Here is a 21,495-nt window from a genome sequence, read left to right on the forward strand (position 1 = left end):
AGAGTAATCATATAAATTTGTCAGGAGGATAAATTTTAAATGTGCACATGCATAACTCCTTTGTCAGTCGTAAAGTGCCCTGTGCATGTTAGTTAATTGAAAGTAATGTTGAGAGAACAGACCAAGGGATGATACATATTTGGGTTATCAATACTCTTAGATAATCCACTGATATGCTCGTGGTGCGTTCCCTGTCCCATTCTGCCAAGCATCCACTACTCTGTTTAAGAGCTGCTCAGCTCTCAGGAGAAGCAGTCATTTTGCCTCCTACTCCACTCTGGAAACAGAAGCCGTGAGGTGTGAACTGCCTCACTCTCCGTGCACCAGCTACAACCTTATCCCCATCTGTAGCCATCTTCAAGCCCTCCCTACAAGCTCCTGGCCTGAACAGCCTCTCCCCTCCCCATCACTCAACTCAGCCACTGCATGGGCTGTGTGTCCCATCCTTTTTTTCAAAGGGAGTAGCTTTGAACCCTGGAATGGAGAATCTGAGCCAGAGTATAACCAATTCTGGACTGCAGTTATTGTAGACAAGGTATTTATTTGAAGTGTGAAGATGTTTATAACCGAACTCATAGAACATTTTCTTTAAGTGCTAATTTTAATTTTGAGGAGACAATCTAAGTCTTTTGTTTGTTTGTTTGTTTCTTTAGACAAGGTCTGGCTTTGTCAGGCTGGAGTACGGTGGTACAGTCCGGCTCACTGCAACTCTACCTCCGGGGTTCAAGCCACCCTCCCACCTCAGTCTCCTGAGTAGCTGGGACCACAGGTGCACACCATCATGCCCAGCTAATTTTTGTATTTTTTGTAGAGACGGGGTTTTGCCTTTTTGCCCAGGCTGGTCTCGAACTCGTGAGCTCCAGCGATCCACCCACCTCAGCCTCCCAAAGTGCTGGGATTACAGGCTTGAGCCACTGCACGTAGCCCTAAGTAATTTTTTTCAACTGACCTTATTAATGACTTCAATATTTTATACCCCAACAGTCTCGCTAGGAGATCATTTGCAGTTTACAAAATATTTTCATTCTACTGTCTCATCCTAGCTTCATAACATCTCTGCACGATAGACAAGAGAGGTCCTAGTAACCTCATTTTATTGACGATAAATAAAGTTTCAGAAAGATTAAGTGACCTCCCCTGTAATGTGACTACTAAGAACCAAAAACTAAGGTGTCTGGACTTCTGTGCTTTCTACCTCCCATACTGTTATTCTGTAGTGCTCAGAACGTGAAGGTCTTTTCATGTTATAACACTCAAGTTGGCCTGACTGAACTTCCTTACCTCGAGCCCACTTAACCCGCGGGTGTCATCATGGCAAGGCCTATCCCTCTGCTGCAAGGCAGTCCATTTATTTGAAGGCAGCTGCTTTGCGTCCAAGGTCCCCTAAGCGTTCTGTATTTCTGCTGCATGTCTCCAAAGTACCATAATAGAAAAAAGTCTGGGCTTTTGCCTTAAATGTAGAATTAGTCAAACTTTTCAGCTTTTTATGTCACTTGTAATGCTCATAATGATTGTTTTACTTTTAAATGTGTATAAACAATGTAACAGCAATATTGAAAAGAAATTGCAAACAAAAAAAAAAAAATGAAAGAAAAGAAAAAGAATGAAATCACACTATTTCCTTTATTCCAAAACAGTAACTGGGGTTTTAAAATGATATTGTGTTTATATTTTTTAGTGTTTGCCAATAAACATTTTTTAATTTTATTGGAGGATAATATACATAGGGAAAAAGCAGAACATAAATATACAGATTTAAGAATTTTGACAAAGCGAACATGTAATCACGATTAATGATACCCCAGTAGCATCCCTGATTCCATGCCTCCTTCCAGTCTCTAGCACCTTCTTCCCCCAAAGTAGTCCCTCTTTTAGTATCTAATATCATTAATTAGTTTTCCATATTTTAAATTTTATATAAATGAAATAACATAGTATATACTCGTTGGTCTGGCTTATTTCCCTGCAAATTATGTTTGTAGGATTTAGCCACAGTAGTGGTTCATTCATTTTCCCAGTGGTAGGGCAACAGTTCTCAAACTTTTTGGTCTCAAGACCCATTCACTTTCTTAAAAATTATTAAGGACTCCAAAGAGCTTTGGCTTATGTATATTTTATCTACTGATATTTACTATATTATAAATTAGAACAATTTTTTAAATGATGCATGTGTTAATTTATTTTAAAATAATAATAGAAATAATAGATCCATTATGTGTAAGCGTAACATTTTGAATGAGTACAGTAGTCCTCTCTTATTCACAGTTTTTTTTTCTGCAGTTTCAGTTATCCATGGTTAACAGTGGTCCAAAAATATTAAGTAGAAAATCTCAGAAATAACTTATAATATTAAATAACTTTTGTTACAGTATATTATTATAATTACTCCATTCATTATTAATTATTGTTACTAATCTCTTTCTGTGCCTAATTTATAGATTAAACTTTATCATAGGTATGTACATATAGAAAAACAGTATATATAGGTTTCAGTACTATCTGTGGTTTCAGGCATTCTTGAAACATCTTGGAACATGTGCCCTGAAGGTAAGGGGAGACCATTGTAACTATATTTTCAAAACAAAAAATGTAAGAAAAGTGGTACTGTTTTATATTTTTGAAAATCTTTTTAGTACCAGTAGGACTTAGTGAAAAATTGTCGAATTCTAATATCTGTTTCTTTATTCAATCTGTTGTAGCATGTTTTGAAGTAGATGAAGAATATCTGGCTTCCCACAGATATGCAGTTAGAAAAGAAAGTAGTATTTCAGTTTTTTTTTTTTTTGCAAGATAGCCACTGTATTTTAATACAACAGAATATGAAAAGTTGGTTGATATTGTTTCAGATTCCACATCTCAACTTACCCAACTAACCAGATACTACCTGTCAGATTGATAAGAGTATTCAAGAAAAATATCCACACTTATCTGAAAAGACTATTAAAATACTCCTCTCTTTTTCAACTATGTATCTATTTGAGGCTCAATTTTCTTCTGATTCTTTTTTTTCATATTTTTAAAATTATACTTTAAGTTCTGGGGTACATGTGCAGTATGTGTAGGTTTGTTACATAGGTATACACGTGCCATGGTGGTTTAAGGAAATTATATTCTTCTTTGATACTATACCAAAACTCAACAAGTTGTAATTTATTAAAGGACACTTGAACTCTATCAGTAAAATTTTTGTAGTCTGTTACATTCAAATGTGTTGATCTATCTTGTACTTTGAGTGAATATTTTAACCCATACATTATTTTGTAACATGCATTAGAACATACAGGTAGTATATGTGGAAAATATTGGTTCCCTGACTTATGTAGATCTCCCAATTGTTGACACATTTTATTATGCAATATGGAAAAGTTATGCTGAAGTTAACACCAGAAAAATTCTTAGCTACTGGGACACTGTCAAGCTCACAGAGGCACACAGATACAAATTTTTCAAAATTCTAGTATTTGCTCGATTTTTCTAAAATTTGCTCAAATTTTATCTTTGGTAGTAAATACTGTCAGTTGTTTCATTTGAGATGACAGGTTTACTTTGTTCACTTTCAAGAAAATAGCTGCCAAATACTCATGCCAATAACTGTAATTTTGTCTCCCAGTCATTCGTTCAGATAGAAATGATGTTCTCTGAGAGAAGCAGCTAGTTCGGCTCACAGAACTAACAATTATGCACGTACTTTTCCTTGAGACAACCATGACGGGTTTTTTTTGGTATTCAGAAATGCTTTATGCAGACTTCCCATTTTATCACACAAACTATTAAAAGAAGTGTATCCAGGGTTGAGGTTTAATAAAATTAACAATTTGTACTGCTTCATCAAAGACGTTCTTAAATGAAAATAACTTTTATTTTTTTCCTCCTATAAGCTCTTGGTGGTGGGGAACACACATGGTGATTTTTATACAGTTGGTGCCAATGTCTTGATTTGTGCCAAGGCATTAGTTTTATTTACTATTGCTTTGGGGCCATCAATGCAATTTCAACGCAAGGGAAAAAAAGGCCAAAATGTCATAGTATTTTGAAAGTAATTTTGACTTCACAGGGCCTCTGAAAAGGTCTCAGGAATCCCTAAAAATTTATTGACCACATTTTGAGAAACATTAGTATGTTCAATATATAAATATAAGTTATTTAGCCAGTCTATTATAAAAAGGTATTAATATTAAAGTCTCTATATCCATCTAGATGGGTGACATGGATGGAACAAAATGTACTAAGGTCTTTGTACCTTCTTTAGTAAAATGTCTGCTCACATCTTTTGTACATTTTCTGATGGTATTTTTTTCTTTTTTACTTGTTTTTTGTTTGTTTGTTTGTTTTTGTTTTTTTTTTTTTGCTCTTGTTGCCCAGGCTGAAGTGCAACGGTACAGTCTTGGCTCACTGCAACCTCCGCTGCCAGGTACAAGCGATTCTCCTGCCTCAGCCTCCCGAGTAGCTGGGATTACTGGCACCTGCCACCACACCCGGCTAATTTTTTTGTATTTTTAATAGAGACAAGGTTTCACCATGTCGGCCAGGCTGGTCTCGAACTACTGACCTCAGGTGATCCACCCGCCTCAGCCTCCCAAAGTGCTGAGATTATAGGTGTGAGCCACTGCGCCCAGCCTACTTGTTGAATTTTAAGAGTTCTTCATATATTTTAGATGTTAATCCTTTGATGGATATGTGTCTTACAAATATTTTCTCCCAGAGTGTAGATTGTTATAGCTTTCTGTTCGCATGGTTTTGCACAGCAAAATTTTAATATTGATGTCCAATTCATTAATTTTTCTTTTTACGAATGGCAATCTTAATATAAAATCTAAGAACTCTTTGCTTATCCCTAGATGTGAAAGATTTTCTCCTAAAATATGTAGTTTTATGTTTTTCATTAAATCGTGGTCCATTTTGAATTAAATTTTGTATAAGGTATGAGACTTAGGTTCATTGTTTGGGCAATGGACATCTAATTGCTCCAACACCATTTGCTGAAAAGCTATCTGTTGAATAGCTTTTGCAACCTTGTCAAAAATTAATTGGGCATTCATCTGTGGATTATTTCTGGATTCTCTCTTCTGTTCCAGTGATCTATGTGTCTGTTCCTCTCTCAGTACCACACATTCTCAATTACTGTAACTATGAGTATAATAAGTCTTGAAATCAGGTGGAATGATTCCTCTCATTTTACTCTTAGTTTTCAAAGTTGTTTTAACTCTCTTAGTCCCTTTTCCAATTCATACCAGTTTTAGAAATAATCTTGTCTGTATCCAGAAAAAGCCTTGCTGGTATTTTATTAACAATTTTATTAAACATGCTTAGCAATTTGAGAAGAAATGACGTATTTGTAGGTTGAGTCTTCCAATTCCTGAACATGATATGTTTTTCCCTTTATTCAGATCTTCTTTTATTTCTTTCATCTGCATTTCATAGTTTTTGACATATGCATCCTATAAGTGTTTTATTAGATTTACACTTAAGTTTTTCATTATTTTTGAGAAATTGACAATGATATTTTTTATTTCAGCATCCATGTGTTCATTGCTAATATTTTGAAATACATTTATTATGTATATGTTGATCTTATATCCTGTGACTTTTTTTTTTTTTTGTAAATACCTTGTGTATTTACCTTACTGGATTTTGTTTTGTTTTGCTTTGTTGTAAATACCTTAGGAATTCAACAGAATCAGGACAGCTACAAATAGGGACAGTTTTATTTCTTTCTTTTCAATCTGTATGGCTTTTACTTGTTTTCTTGCCTTATTGTACTGAATAGAACTTCTAGCACTATATTGAATAAAAGCAGTGAAAGTAGGCATCTTGACTTTATTCCAATTTTGGAGGAAAAGTATTCATTATTTATCACTAAATAAGATGTTAGCTGTAGAGTTTTTGTAGATGCCCTTTATTAATTTAAAAACATTTATACCTATTCCTAGTTTACTGAGTTTTATCATGAATGGGTGTTAAATTTTGTCAAATGTTATCCTATATCACTTGATATGACCATGTGATTTTCTTCTTTCAGCTGCTAAAATGGTGAATTAGATTGATGGATTACTTTTTGGATATTTTTCAGATTTGCATTCCTGGAATAAATCCCACTTGGCCATCGTTTATTAGTGTTTTGGGGTATTCTTGAATTCTGTTTGCTAATATGAGAAATGTTGCACCTATTCGTGAAAAAATAGTTTTCTCTTTTTTCATATTGTTTGTCTGGTTTTGTTATCAGACTATTACTAGCCTCATAAAACTAATTGGAAAATATAATCTCTATTTTCTAGATGATATTTCATAAATTCGATTTTAATTCTGTCTTAAATTTTTAATAAAATCCTCAAGTGAAAATATGTGGATTTGGCAATTTAATTTTGGGGACTTTAAAAATTATGAATTCAGTTTTTATAGCAGCTATAAGGCTATGCCAGTGATCTATCATATATTGGATGAGTCATGGTAGTTTGTGTTTGGCAAAGAATTTATCCGTTTCATCTAAATTGTCACACTGATGTGTGTACAGTTCATGGTATTACCTTAATTTTTATGCCTGCCAGGTCGGTAGCAATAGCCCCTGTTTCATTTTTTAGAATTGCAGTTTGTGTCATTTCTTTTTTCATCTATGTTAGTGTTTCTAAAGGTTTGTAAATTTTATCTCTTCAAAGTGCAGGTTTTTGTTCCAATCATTTTTCTGTTTTTAATTTCATTGATTTCTGCTCTTTATTATGACTTTCCTTCTGCTTGCTTTGGGTTTTTCACTTTTTTCTAGTTCCTTGAGGAGGAATTTAGAGTATTTATTTGAGAATTTGTCTTATCAGCTCAGGCTGCTATTACAAGTTACTACCCACAGGCTGGCTTATTTCTGACAGTTCTACAGGCTGGGAAGTCCAAGAGCTAGGTGCCGGCTAATTTTCTCCCTGTTGAAGGCTCCCCTCCTGGCTTACTGAAGGCTGCCTTCTTGCTGTATCCTCACATGGTGGAGAGAGAAAGCTCTGGTGTCTTTCTTTTCTTATGAGGACACTAATACCATCATGGGGGTCTACCCCATGGCAGCATCAAACCTAATCACTTCCCAAATGCCCCACCTCTTAATACCATTATGTTGGGAGTTAGGACTTCAACATATGAATTTGGGGGGAACAGAAACATTCAGTTTATAGCATAATTTTACTCTTTTCTAATTATGCATTTTTGCCATGTATTTTCCTCTCAATAGTGATTTAGCTACATAATATACATTTTGATATTTTCTATTTTCAATTTCATTAAATGTAATGTATTTTTTAAAAAATTTATTTTGAGACTTCTTTTTTGACACAGATTATTTTAAAGTCTATTGTTAGTTCCTAAGAGTTTGAGGATTTCTTGTTATCCTTTTGTTACTAATTTCTAGTTTTATTCAATTGTGTGTAGAGGGCACATCCTGCATGTTTTTATTTATTTTAATTTTTTGGATTTTTTTTATAGCCCAAGATGTTTTGTGTATGTTTTGTGAGCAATTGAGAAGAATGTGTGTTGTCTTGTTGTTAGGTGAAGTTGTCTACCAAGGTGGGTTACTTGGACATTTTTTGGAATTAAATTTTGATTTATTTATTGTGTTTTGAGTTATCTCTCTGTGTAGCTTTTTTAGTTGTTGCTCTAGGTATTACTCTCCATTTATAATGTAATAGTCTTAAATATTTTCTCTACACTCATTTAAAATCACACAGTGTTATAAAATCAGACAGTGTTATAATTTTTGTTTTAACCATCACTAATAATTTAAAAGTCTCAAGAGGAAAAGGATAAGGATATGTATTGTATCTACCATATTTCTGTTGCTTGCTCTATTCCTTTTTTCTTCCTGGTGTTTCACGATTCCTTCTTTTACCATTTATCTTCTGTTTAAAGAGCTTCCTTTAACTATTTTTACAGGGTAGCTTTGGTGGTGACAAATTCTCTTAATTTTCCTTTGTCTTAGAATGTGTTAATTTACCCTTTAATTCAAAGGGATATTTTTGCTGGATATAGGATACTGTGTTGACAGTTCTTTATTTTCAGCACTTGAGAAATACTGTGCCACTTCCTTTTGGCCTCCATGGCTTCTGATGAAAAAAATCACTGTTACTTAAATATTTTCCCCTATAGGTAAGGTGTTGTTTCTCTCTCCCTGGGTTTAAGATTTTTTTCTTTGTGTTAGTTTTCAGAAGTCTGACTATAATATGTCTTGACATGTATTTCTATGGGTCTGTCTTGTTTGGAATTTGCTTAGCTTCTGAAGCCTGTAGGTTTATATCTTTTGCCATTTGGGGGATTTTTTCAGCCATTATTTTTTTTAGTAAGTTTTAGGCACCACCCACTTTATCCATTCTTTTTGGGATTCTGATGACACAAAGATTAAATCTTTTGTTATTGTCCTATAGGTTGCTAAGACTTTGTTCATTTTTTCCATTCTGCTTTCTCACTGTTGTTCAGAATAGCTACTTGCTATTGTTCTATTGTCCGGTTCATTGATTCTTCCCTTTGTCCCTTGAATTCTACTGTTTTACACTGGGTTCCTCTTTATATCTTCTATTTATCTGATGAGATGTTCTATTTATTAACAGAGGCTCCCTAATTTTTTAAAAATTGTTTCTGAATGTTTTAAATTTGTAGTTGTTAAGCATTTTTATGATGGCTGCTTTAAAATCTTTGTCAAATATTTCTAACATTTCTGTTATCTCACTGTACACATCTGTTGATTGTCTTCCTTTATTCAGTTTGAGATTTTCCTGGTTCTTGATGTGAGTCTGTGTTATGAGACTCTGGATTTTATTTTTCCTTAAATGTTTTTTATTAAGCAGATTTATTTATATATAATTCATATAACATACAATTCACCTATTTCAAGTAAACAATTAAATGGTTTATAGCAGGGATCCCCAACCCCCAGGCCATGGACCGGTATCCGAGCCTTGCCTCCTGTCAGATCAGTGGTGACATTAGATTATCATAAGAGCACAAAGCCTATTGTGAACTGCGCATGCCCGAGATCTAGGTTGTGTTCTCCTTATGAGAATCTAATGCCTGATGATCTGTTACTGTCTCCCATCACCCTCAGATGGGACCATATAGTTATAGGGAAACAGCTCAAGGCTACCACTGATTCTATGTTATTGTGAGTTGTATAATTATTTCATTATATGTTACAGTGTAATAATAATAGAAATAAAGTGCACAATAAATGTAATGTACTTGAATCATCCTGAAACCATCCTCCTCCAACCCCTCACCTCTGGTTCATGGAAAAATTGTCTCCCACAAAACCAGCCCTGGTGCCAAAAAAGTTGAGAACTGCTGGTTTATAGTATATTCCCAAATATGTGCCACTGTCACTGTAATCAATTTTATAACATTTTATAACCTCAGAAAGATACTCCATACTCTTTAACTATCACTCTTCTATCCCCTATCCCTCTAGTCCTAAGCAATCACTAATATCCTTTCTCTATTAACATTTCATAGAAACGGAATCATATAATATTTGGGCTTTTGAAATTAGCTTCTTTCACTTAGGATGTTGTTTTTAAGACTCATGCATGTTATAGCATGTGTCAATACATCATTCTTTTTTATGACTAAATAATATGCCGTCATGTAAACAGATCATATTTTGTTTATTTGTTCATCAGTTGGTGGATGTTTAGGTTATTTCCAACTTTTGGCTATTATGAATAATATTGCAATAAACATTCATGTATAAGTTTGCAGTTGGATGCAATTTTTATCTTGGGTATATACCTGAGAATGGAATTGCTGAGTCAATGGCAGCGCTTTATTTAATCATTTGAATAACTTTCAGAATATTTTCTAAAGTTCTACACCATTTTACATTCCTAGCAACAGTGTATGAGAGTTTCGATATACCCATATTCTCAATAAAACTTGTTATATCTAAAGTTTTGATTCTAACCATCTTACTTGGTTGACTCTCTCATTGGTCTCATTGTGAGTTTTATTTTGCATTTCTCTGATGACAAATAACACTAAGCACCTTTTCACCTGCTTATTAGTCATTTGAATATCTTCCTTGAAGAGCAGTCTTTTTGGATCTAGTGTCCGTTTTTAAATTGGGTTATTTTTCTTTTTGTTATTGATTTCTAAGTATTTTTTATATATTCTAGATAGGAGTCCCTTATCAGAGGTGTAATTTATAAATATTTTCTTTCATTCTCTGCGTCTTCTTTTTACTTTCATAATAGTGTCTTTCGAAGCACAAATTTTTACTTTTGGTGAAGTCTAATTTATCCTTTTTGTATTAGCCTGTTTTCATACCGCTAAAAAGAACTGCCCAAGACTGAGTAATTTATAAAGAAAAGAGGTTTAATTGACTCACAATTCAGCATGGCTACGGAGGCCTCAGGAAACTTACAATCATGGCAAAAGGCAAAAAGGAACCAAGGCACCTTCTTTACAAGGTGGCGGGAAGAAGTGCTGAGCGAAGTGGGAAAGAGCTCCTTATAAACCATCAGATCTCATTAGAACTCACTCACTATCACAAGAACAGCATGGGGGAAACCACTCCATGATTCGTTTGCCTCCACCTGGTTTCCCCCTTGACACGTGAAAATTATGGGGATTTGGGGGATTATAATTCAAGATGAGATTTGAGTGGTCACACAAAACCTAACCATATCACTTTTCATTGTTGCTTTTATTTTTGGTGTCAAATCTAAATCTGACAAATGCCAAATCTGAGATCATGCAGATGTACTTTTAAGTTTTCTTCTAAGAGTTTTATAGTTTTAGCTCTTATATTCAGGTTTTTGTTTCATTTTAAGTTAATTTTTATATGTTTTGCAGTAAAGGTTTAACTTCATTATTTTGCATATGGCTATTTAGTTTTCTACCACCATTTGTTAAAAAGACTATTCGTTCCCCATTGTATAGTTTTGGCACCTTTGTAAAATAATTAATTGAATATAGACAAATTGTTTTAAGTTTAGACTCTTAATTTTATTCCATTGATCTATATATCTATTCTTGTGCCAGTGCTGCACTGCCTTGTTTGCCATTGCTTTACAGTAAGTTTTGAAATCAGGAGCTATAAGTCTTCCTACATTCTTTATGTTGTTAAAGATTGTTTTGGTTTTGGGGATCTCTTGTAATTTCATATGATCTTGAAGATTGGCTTTTCAATTTTTGCAAAAAAGGAGTAGTCATTGGAATTTGATAGAGATTGTTAATTCTGTAGATTATGTTAGGTAGTATTGACATTTTAACAATATGAGGACTTGTTACCATAAACATGGGATATCTTCTATGAATTTAGGTCTTCAAAAATTTCTTTCAGTGATATTTTATAGGTTTCAGTGTACAAGTTTTTCACCTTGGTTAAATGTATTCCTAGACATTTTATTCTTTTGATAATGTTATAAGAGGCATTGCTTTCTTAATTTATTTTTTGGATTGTTCATTAGTAGTAGATAGGAACACAGCTGATTTATGTGTTTTGATCTTGTACACTGAAACTTTGCTTAATTCATTTATTAGTTCTAGTAGTTCTTTTATGGATTATTTGGGATTTTCTAAATATAGAATCCTGCCATCTATGAACAGAGGTGTTTTTCTTCTGTTTCAATTTGGATGCCTTTTATTTCTTTTCCTTGCCTGGTTGTGCTGTCTAGAACCTTCAGTAGATTGCTGTCTGGAAGTGTTGAGAGTGGACATCCTTGTCTTGTTCCTGATGTTAAGGAACATTCAGTCCTTCACCACCAATTATAATGTTGTATAATGTTGGCTGGGGACTTTTTGTAGTTACCCTTTATGAGATTGAGAAAATTCTTTCCCCACCCTGGCAGTTGGTTGACATTTTGTCTTGTAATGAAAGGGTTTTAAATTTTTGTCATTTTTAAAAATGTCTGTTGAAATGATTACATGGTTTCTGTTATTTGATCTATTATGTGGTGTATTACGTTAATTATTTTCAGTTGTTAAGCCAACTCTGCATTACTAGGCTAAATCTCACTTGGTCATGGTATATAATTTCTTATATGTTGGTGAATTCAGTTTGCTGATATTTTATTGAGAATTTCTACATTCATATTTACATGAGATATTGGTCTGTAGTTCTCTTGTGAAGCCTTTGTCTGTTTTCTGTATCAGGGTAATAACTGGTCCCATAGAATGTGTTGGGAAGTGTCCCTTCGTCTTCTAATTCTTGGAAGAGTTTTTGAAAAACTACCATTAATTCTTCACTAAGTGGTGGTTAGGATTCAGCAGTGAAGCCATCTGGGCCTGGACTGGGCTTTTCCTTGTGGGTAGGTCTTGTTGTTGTTGTTGTTGTTTTATTAATTCAATTTATTTTCTTGTTATTTACCTATTCCAATTGTCCATTTCTTCTTGAGTAAGTTTTGGCAATTTGTGTCTTTCTAGGAATTTGTTCATCTAACCTAAGCTATTTAATTTATTGGCATACAATTGTTCATAGTATTTTTTTATAATCCTTTGAAAAAATTCAGTAAGGTCAGTAGTAATGTCTCCTCCTTCGTTTCTGATCCAAGTATAACAATTTAAGCCTTTTCTCTTTTTTCTTGGTCAACCTAGCTAAAGACTGCTAATTTTATAGATCTTTCCAAAGTACCAGATTTTAGTTTCAATTATTTTATTTATTGTTTTTTATATTCTGTAATTCATTACTTTCTGCATTAATATTTATTTTCCCCTTCCTTCTGCTTGCTTTAGATTTAGTTTGCTCTTTTTTTCCCAGTGTCTTCAGATGGAAGTTTCAGATATTGATTTAAGGTATTTCTTTTTTTCTTAATATTGGCATTTACAACTATAAGTTTTCCCTTATGCTCTGCTTTAGTTATAGCCTATGTGTTTTGGTATGTTGTGTTTTTATTTTTATTCATCTCAGAAAGTTCCCTTTTGATTTCCTCTTTGACCCATTAGTTATTTAGGAATGTGCTTTTTAATCTACACGTATTTTTGACTTTGCCAAATTTCTTTCTGCTAATTGATTTCAAATTTTGTTACATTGTGATTAAAAGACATGCTTTGTATTATGTCTATCCTTTTAAATTTACTGAAGTTTGTTTTGTGGCCTCAGCTTCTCAGCCTCTTGAGCTATTTGAAAATTTGCATATATCTCAAGGTCCAAAAATATATAAAAAAGCATAAACGTTGGGCACACCTCAGTGAATTCCTCTTCAGAATCTTGGCTCCTCAAATCTCAGCTCTCTTGGTAGCTCTCTGCTGTCTTAAAGCAGATTGTTCAAATCTAGGTCTTTTCAGTCATTGTTAGGAGGAAGGTTGAGCTACTGCAAGCTAGTTCATCATAGATGGAGATAGAAAGCAACTCATAAACACGTATGTGAATGTATTCCTATGTGAGTGTGTCAGCATAGGTGACATCTGTATTTATATGAATCTCATTTGACCAACAAATTCTGTAACCACTATTTCCTCTGTCAATTGGTCAGTATAGAGAAGTTCTTATCTAAAATCACAGCTATCACTCATGCTTGTAATCCCAGCACTTTGGGAGGCTGAGGCAGGTGGATCACCTGAGGGCAGGAGTTCAAGACCAGCCTGGCCAACATGGTGAAACCTGTCTCTACTAAAAATACAAAAATTAGCCAGGCATGGTGGCGGGTGCCTGAAATCCCAGCTACCTGGAGGCTGAGGCAGGAGAATCGCTTGAACCTGTGAGGCAGAGGTTGTAGTGAGCCAAGATTATGCCACTGCACTCCATCCTAGGTGACAGAGTGAGACTGTCTCAAAAAATAAAACTAAAATAAAATCACAACTATCATTAAGCTGTGACTTGTTTTCTCCTTTCTCCAGGATTTTGTGTCATGTATAGAGAACTACAGAAGAAGAGGACAAGAGCTATATGCATCTTTATACAAAGACCATGTGCAAGTAAGAAACCAAACATAGGCTTTCTCTATACAGTAAGCTGGAATCTACCTTGAACCTGATAAATAATCAGAAGGGGCTTTGGTTTAAGTTCTGAATTGCCCACCAGGCTTGCACCACATTGGGGTTTTGCATTTTATCCTAAATGCAATGGGTTGCCCCTGACAAGGGCAGGCTTGGATATTTAAAGTAGCTATCTAGGCCTGACTGCTGTACAATCTAGGCAAAGAACACTGGCTGTCATGCCAGTCAGAGACTTACTTGAATTCTAAATCTGTCCCTTTCTATGCTGGGGGTCTGAGCCTCCGTGTGCTCATCTCTAAGCTGGAATAAGTCTTCCTACCTGTGAAGATTTAAGAGAAAGTGTGAAGCACCCAGACTGTGGCTGAGAGAGAATGGGTACTCCATGTGTGGTTATAGAATAGCTAAGAAGTTTATTTTTATTTGGTGTTACTGTTATTAATAAAAATTTAACATATTGCTAAAAATAGAACACAACATACAGTCTTAAAACCCTGTTGAAATGTTATTTACCCAGCAATTTCTTTGTCCCAGAGTCAGTGTGAGGTATAAAAAAAAATGCACAGATTATGATACTCCTGTGTCTTTAAGGTTTTTGAAACTTATAGATGAAACCCAGAGTAAAGAAATGCCCACAAAACATGGTGATGAGCTCAATGATAGGATGTTCTACTATGGGGAAAGTAGCGATGGGGTGTAAGGAGCCATTAGTGTGCCCTGGGTGGGCCGCAGATCAGGAAGGCTTAAACATGGTGCCCAGTGCCAGGAAACAGAAGAGGCACTAATCATCTGAAGCTGAGTTGCCTTGTCTAACTTCCCCCATAGAAGCCCACAACATGCCCCATTCACAGATGTGCAGCCTGAACCCGAGAAGCACACAGCTTAGCAATGTAGCCTCCCAGGCTCTCCTGAGTGATGGGAGCAGCAGCTTATCAGACACGACACTTGTGAGAAAGGAGGTTTGGTGTGTACAGGACGTGATCATGGCTGTGATAGTCAGAGGGATCAGCAGGCATGTCTAGTTTTTCTGAGTGCACAAGCTGGTCTTTCACAGACCCTCTGGTTGGACAAGGGTTTTCTCTGTGGGCATCTACCTCACTCCAACAGTGCTGACTGTGCTGCACAACTGAGTAGGGTGCCTTGCTGGCTTATTTGGGTATCATCTGTGCCTACTGGACAGACCACTGCACATGAATGACTCATCACATGGATTGGCAGGTTTCACTCAGAACTAGCAATATGGCTGATAAATTTAATTGCCACTGAGGCGGAAATAAGATGAATCTTGTAAGATTGCATCCTTTATTGGTGGACATCCTCATCACCACTGCACCATTTTGAGACAGAGGATGTGGTTTATCTAAACTTCCTAATCTACATCTGGTCTAGAGTGCAACCATTTCTGCTCCAATGGTTAGAAGAGTCTGGGAGATACAGTTATGGCCAGGAGAGGTGCCCTGGGGTACTTTGTGAAATTCTGTTGAAATTTGTGAGATTATAGGCTCGTGTGGGAAGGATGGGACTCCCTCAGCAGAGGCTTCAAGCCCAGAATGAAGGGATCTAGCCACCTGGAAGGTTAGCCTGTCTCATCTTCAGCAGCAGGGCCTGACTGGAGTTCAGAAAGGACTTGAATAAATTGTGCAATTTTCCTGTTGATTGAGGTATTTTTCAGAAAATCAGCATTTGGAAGCTAATCCACAAGGATACTTTCCAAGTATTTAAATATTTAAGACAGGTTGTTTTGATATTTGAAAGAATGCAGCTATAATAACATCTGCCATAGATAATGGGATGTGGACCATTGCCCTGCTTTTTTAAGGGGTAGTATGCTTTCCCAACAAAGGCCCATTCCACTTCCAGAAAAGTCACATCCAAACTCTGGACAGAGATTAGGCTTGAAAAATCTGCCACGTCCTTTGAGGACAGCTTCTCCCAGGTGTACCCAGTGAGGCCCTCCTAAGAAGGGGAGATTCAGGGGCCCCTGCCCACAGGGTGGCCAGTAGCACATCATGCCAGACTTTTCTAAACAGGCACTTTGCCCACAACTGAGAGGTGACTGGAGATGGCAGCAGCCCCCAGCATAACAAGGCATCATTGCCTAGTGCCCTGGAAGTTAACCCCAGCATCATTATATCCCATTATTATATCAACAGCAAACCTTGCAATTCAAATAGTTAATCAGCCAAATTATTTTTTGATCCAGAAGTTCTGGCAAAAAGTTGCCTCTACAGTCTGGCCCTCTTCAGATTCCCCTTTGCCTTGTCCACGTTAGTTGCATTCTCTTCTCTGTGGCCCAGCCTCTCTTGCTCTGTCTGTTACATACTTACGCCATCCAGTTCTTATGTTGAATCTTCATTATAATTTGCAGAAATGACTTATCCTGCCTACACAGTCTTTATTGGTTGGAGTTCCTTGTGAGATGCCTGACAACCCAGAAATGGCCACTGTCTTCTGTCCCACTTTCTTCTAGGGCCTCTAGTTTCCTTTTCTTGTTTGGTCTCTATCTACTCATTGCGTATTTATCACAGCTCTCTCAGATACAAATATTGGAAACTCAACTCAGACTGCCTTAGGCAACAAAAAAAGTTTTGTTTTACTGAAGAATGCAGGGAAACGCAGGCTTCAAGCAGCGCTGGATCAAGTTCCGTGCTCTGCTTCTTCTGTGTGGGCTCCTGAGGGTGCCATTCCCAGCCCTAGGGGGTGGTGCCAGTTGGCCCATCTGGTAACCATTCATAACAACTTGGATTAAAGAGACTAGGGTGAAGTGTTCATTTTCGAAGCCCAGCAAACCCCATTGAAGTAGCAGGGACTGAAAGTAGGGAAGGGCTGGGTTTTCAAAGGTTAATCTAAGTGTTGCTACCCAAGGGTTGCTGTGATTTGAAAATCATAACTGGGCAAGTACGGTGGCTCATGCCTGTAATCCCAGTGCTTTGGGATGCTAGGCAGGAGGATTGTTTGATTCCAGGAGTTCAAGGCCAGACTAGGCAACATTGCAAGATCCCATCTCTAAAAAAAAAGTAGTTAAAAAGACATTAGCCAAGTATAGTGATACCTTTAGTCCCAGGTACTCAGGATGCTGGGATGGGAAGATTGCTTCATCCCAGGTGTTGGAGGTTACAGTGAGCTATGACCATGCCACTGCTTTCTAGCCTTCTAGCCTGTGTGACAGAAAAAGATCTTGTCTCTGAAAAAAAAAAAAAAGAAAGAAATTGTAGTTGTCCCCCAGCATAACACAATCCCTGCCTGTGAGTCTGTGGGCCTTAAATGTGTCATTTGGCCCACTTGCAGTTTGAATAGAAAGAGGGCCTTACACTATGCAGAAACATGGGCATTTCAGAGCACCTTTGCAGATGTGGAAACTCAGGACTTTTGCTATTTAGTCATCTGACATCCTCTGCCCTGGGTCACATGTAACTTGCTATCATGGACTAAATAATCACATCTCTCTCAGGGATCACACCATTGTCTGACTATAGATATTCAAGACAACATGTGTGCTCTGTGCAGAAGACCCAGGCAGCTGTGCATCTCCAGGCTGCATGTGTGGAGACTTGGCATGGATATGTGTTCCTAAAAAACTAAGTTGAATCCAAGGCTGGACAACCCAATAGCTTGGGATTATTCATCCTCCATGACGCTCCATATGTTACTACAAATGCAAATGTACAAATGTCACCGCAATCTCCAGGAAACTGAAATATTTCTTCCAAACAAGTGTTCATTCCATGTGACCAAGTCTCTGTAAAAAGCTTTGGATAATCATTCTTTTTCTGGCGGCCTTTTTTCTTTTTTTGGGGTGGGGGGGGACAGGGAGGGTCTTATTTTGTTGCCCAGGCTGGAGTACAGTCGTGTAGCATAGCCCACGGAAGCCTTGAACTCCTGGGCTCAAGAGATCCTCCTGCCTCAGCCTCCCAAATAGCTGAGAGTACAGTCGTGCACTAACATGCCCAGTTATTTCTTTAATTTTTTGTAGAGACTGGGTCTTGCTATGTTGCCCAGGCTGGTCTTGAACTTCTGACCTCAAGAAATTCTCCCACCTTCGCCTCTGAAAGCGCTGGGATTAGAGGCATGCACTGCAATGTACAACTTGGAGTTTCTTATTAACCAATTGGAGTACTACATAAAATACTAGCACTGTTTGGGATATGAATTCAAGAACTGTAGAGAAAGAAAATGATCTTGTTTTGAAATAGGATTAGGTTCATTCACAGTGGTAACACTGACTACTTAAGCTGAGTAAGGTACCATATTAAGCTCTTGAAAATATTGTCCCGCTTAATCATTCTAGAAGCCCATGATTATTATTATGGTACTATTATTAACCACAGTTGACTGATGAGGAAGTTGAAGATCCTCCAGATTGAACTGCTGGTGATTCACAGAAACATGATGGATGATCAGGTCCATCAGATGCCAGAAACCACCTGCTGGGCACTATCCCCCACCCCAAAGCCATACTTTAATGGGAATGCCTCCAACAAGTTCTGAGAACAATTTACTCATTTAAAACGGCCAAGATTTGCAAGGCCTACATCTATAAGTCTTCCAGTTTTCTAGAAATGCTAGCAGAAACCATGAGCTCATAAAATAATAGCCCCTCAGCAAAGGAATCTAGCTCCCATGCTCAAGGAAGTCTTTGGAATCCAACAGACCAGGTTTAAATCTCTGTTTGGCCACCGGTTAGCTTTGGAGAAGGCACTTCTCCTTTGCAGACTTAGCATCATCATGGGGATGATCAAAAATACTTGTGGTACCACTGGGTAGAGGAAATGAGATAAAGCAGGTGCAGGGCTCAGCCTAACACATGATAATGAATGTCTTTTCTGTTCATGATGTTATGCTTCTTGTCATTAGCATTTCACCTTTTCATTTTCTGAAAAGATTAAATTTGGGACAAATTCCATAAAATATTTGAATAATTGCAAAAGTGTATCCCGCAAAGTTGACTCTACTGTCCAAACTGAACTGAACTGTTTCTTTAACAGGTGATGTATGTAACTTTAATGTGATCTATAAATGCAGGTTGGCAATATCAATGTTAGAAAGGTTTGAGTCATACTCTAGTAGCAAGTGTGGCAGTCAGAGACCACAGATGCAAACTGTGAGGATCTCACAGCTATTAAATGAGATTGTTTGCATTACTATGAAAGGTTTTAGCTCCTGATAATATTCTAGAATCTCTGAACATTCTGGAATCTATGATATTAACATGGAAAGGCCCTTAGACATCATTCGGGCCAGGTCTGTCATTTCATTGGAGATTCTGAGATCCAGAGATGGGAGTGACTTGCTCAGATCAACCAATTGTCTTGAGGGCTTCTCATTCTCACTCCATTCCAGTCCAGGCAACTGGAAAAAGAGTACATTCAGCCTCAGTTTTGAGGGGTGGGACTGTAGTGAGATTCATGTCCATTTGGTAAAATAGCTGTCCAGTCCATGCTGATGAGCAGCTACAGGACCTTCCAGACCTGTTGCTTTCTGCCCATCACCAGTAGCCTCATGGCTCTGAAGGACAAAGGGCGGGCAGCTTTCTCCTCCCCTAACTTGGATTAAGAGATCTTAAAGCTGAGCAACTGTTTCCTCCTAGTCCTGGCTGCAGTGGGCACCCTACACATTCTGAGGGTGTAGAGAGAAGGTATCTTTCTCAAACATTCATGGGAGACTTGGCCTATTCACCCCAGGAGGTTTGGGGCCAGGCCTATAAAGCCCATAAGGCAAATGTATCCAGGGTGACTCTGTTTCTGCTCCCCAGAGGCGAAAATGTGGCAACATCAAGGCAGCCAAAGCCTGGGCCAGGATCCAGGAGCAGCTTTTTGGGGAGCTGGGCTTGTGGAGCCAGGGGGAAGAAACCACGCACTGTTCCCCATGGGAACTCGACTGGAGAGAAGGACCAGCTCGAATGAGGAAACGCATCAAACGCTTGTCTCCACTGGAGGCCCTGAACTCAGGAAGGCACAAGGTAGGAGTCAGGTGCAGTGGGACAGTGCTGGTTCCGGGTAGGGCCTGATAGGAAAGCACCTCCTGAGCTTCCCCATCACATGTTGTTTATATCAGGCTAAGATAACACATGCAGTTAAATGTAGGAGAGTCCCAAAATTTATTCTCAATGTCATTTAAGAGGAGAAAAGCATCACTAACCCTCCTAGGTACATAGCAGGGACACTGTAACTACAGCCTGAAAGAATGGATAAATAGTGAGTGTTGAATGGATGAGTGGTTCTTACCTATGCTGCAGACACAGCCCTGTGCTGCAATCCACACAAGTCCTGTGGAAACATCTGGATGCCAGTGTTTGGAACGGGCCAGGGAATGACTATTGTCTGCTAGCACAAGTTACTTGTTATTGGGCAGTTGTAACCCGTACTACTATGAGCATTACTTCAAATCCCATAACAAGTTTTACAATGAAAATCTCACAAACTTGACTGTTTCTGCAATTTTGAGCCAGTGATCCACTCATTCCAAACAACACTGACTTCCCAAGCAACAGAATCTGGGTAGTCCCTGGGAGTTTGCTGTAATGAAGCTTGAACTGTGTCGCCAAACTCCTATTTTGCCTTTTAAAAGACAGGAAGCCAGTTGGATTCATTTGGTAGTAGATACAGAAAATCTGTCAATAGTTTTTCATGTTTTTATTGAATGACCATAATTTAAAATATCCTCAAAGGCAGCCTTCCAAACACCAGAATGCTGGATTTTTTTCTCCTGCATGCATCACAAGTAACAATGTTGAGTTTAGTCTCTGGTCTGTAACCTCAGCATCTTTTACTCGTGCTAAAAATCCTTTGTAAAACCTAATGAAAAAAATTATATTTCATTTATTCAGTAGACACTTAAAGTTTCCAAGTATTGTCAATAAACACTTGGTGGTTTGTAGTATTTTCCCTCACTAGATTTTTTAGGAATAGGAAGCAAAAATAAAATAAAATAAAATAAGTAGCCTGCTCACTGTGCTGGTGCCAAAGCCAAGGGCTGGCTATGAAGCCTGGTCTCTGGGGCTGTCCAGCCCTGAAACCTCCCCTGGTCCCCTCTCCAGGGTATCCCACACAGAGACATCCAGGATGCTATCTAATCCCATCTTGGCCTCTTCTTTGGTAATTACTGTAAGTCCTACTTAATGGAAGATTGTGGGTTTTTTCCCCTTTGACTCAGGAACATTAATACTTGCATTTTATTGTGGTCCTTTAGGATTTAGTGTTTCTCTCCCTTTGCATCTGAGTCTTGCGTAATTTGAAGGGGTCACATGCATGTGTGTGTTTGTGAATCTGTGGAACTGGGGGCGGGTGAAGCATGTATGTAGTATCCGGGATTTAATTTTTCTTTGTTCCATCCTTATTTCAGGAAAGCCAAGACAAAAATATTTCTCAAACAAATGCTGAAAACCAAGGTATTCAGTTTATGTATTTTTTCCTTTAATAATTAAGCTAATTATTGGTTTTATTTAATATGTTATTAAAGATATTAAATGAATATTTTAGAAGAGGAAAATGCTATTGTAGCCAGCACTGGGACTTATTGTTACTGTGCTTCCAGAAAGAAGACAAGTCGATATTAGCCCTAGACATTTGTTAGGGGAAGCATTTTCTATTAAGGTTGCAACAATAA

General features: G+C 37.4%; 1 protein-coding gene across 8 annotated transcripts in view; it reads left to right on the forward strand.

The window, feature by feature from the left end:
• WDFY4 (WDFY family member 4) overlaps positions 1-21,495 on the forward strand; it is a 295,895-nt gene that overhangs the window by 167,046 nt on the left and 107,354 nt on the right. For all 8 annotated transcript variants that reach the window (XM_005565163.5, XM_015456044.4, XM_074001615.1 and 5 more), the window contains 3 exons: positions 13,795-13,872; positions 19,643-19,849; positions 21,232-21,277. In XM_005565163.5, coding sequence (XP_005565220.3) covers positions 13,795-13,872; positions 19,643-19,849; positions 21,232-21,277 — 331 coding nt within the window. The remainder of the gene's footprint in view (positions 1-13,794; positions 13,873-19,642; positions 19,850-21,231; positions 21,278-21,495) is intronic.

Source organism: Macaca fascicularis, chromosome 9 (genome assembly GCF_037993035.2).
Source record: "Macaca fascicularis isolate 582-1 chromosome 9, T2T-MFA8v1.1".
NCBI lineage: Eukaryota > Metazoa > Chordata > Mammalia > Primates > Cercopithecidae > Macaca > Macaca fascicularis.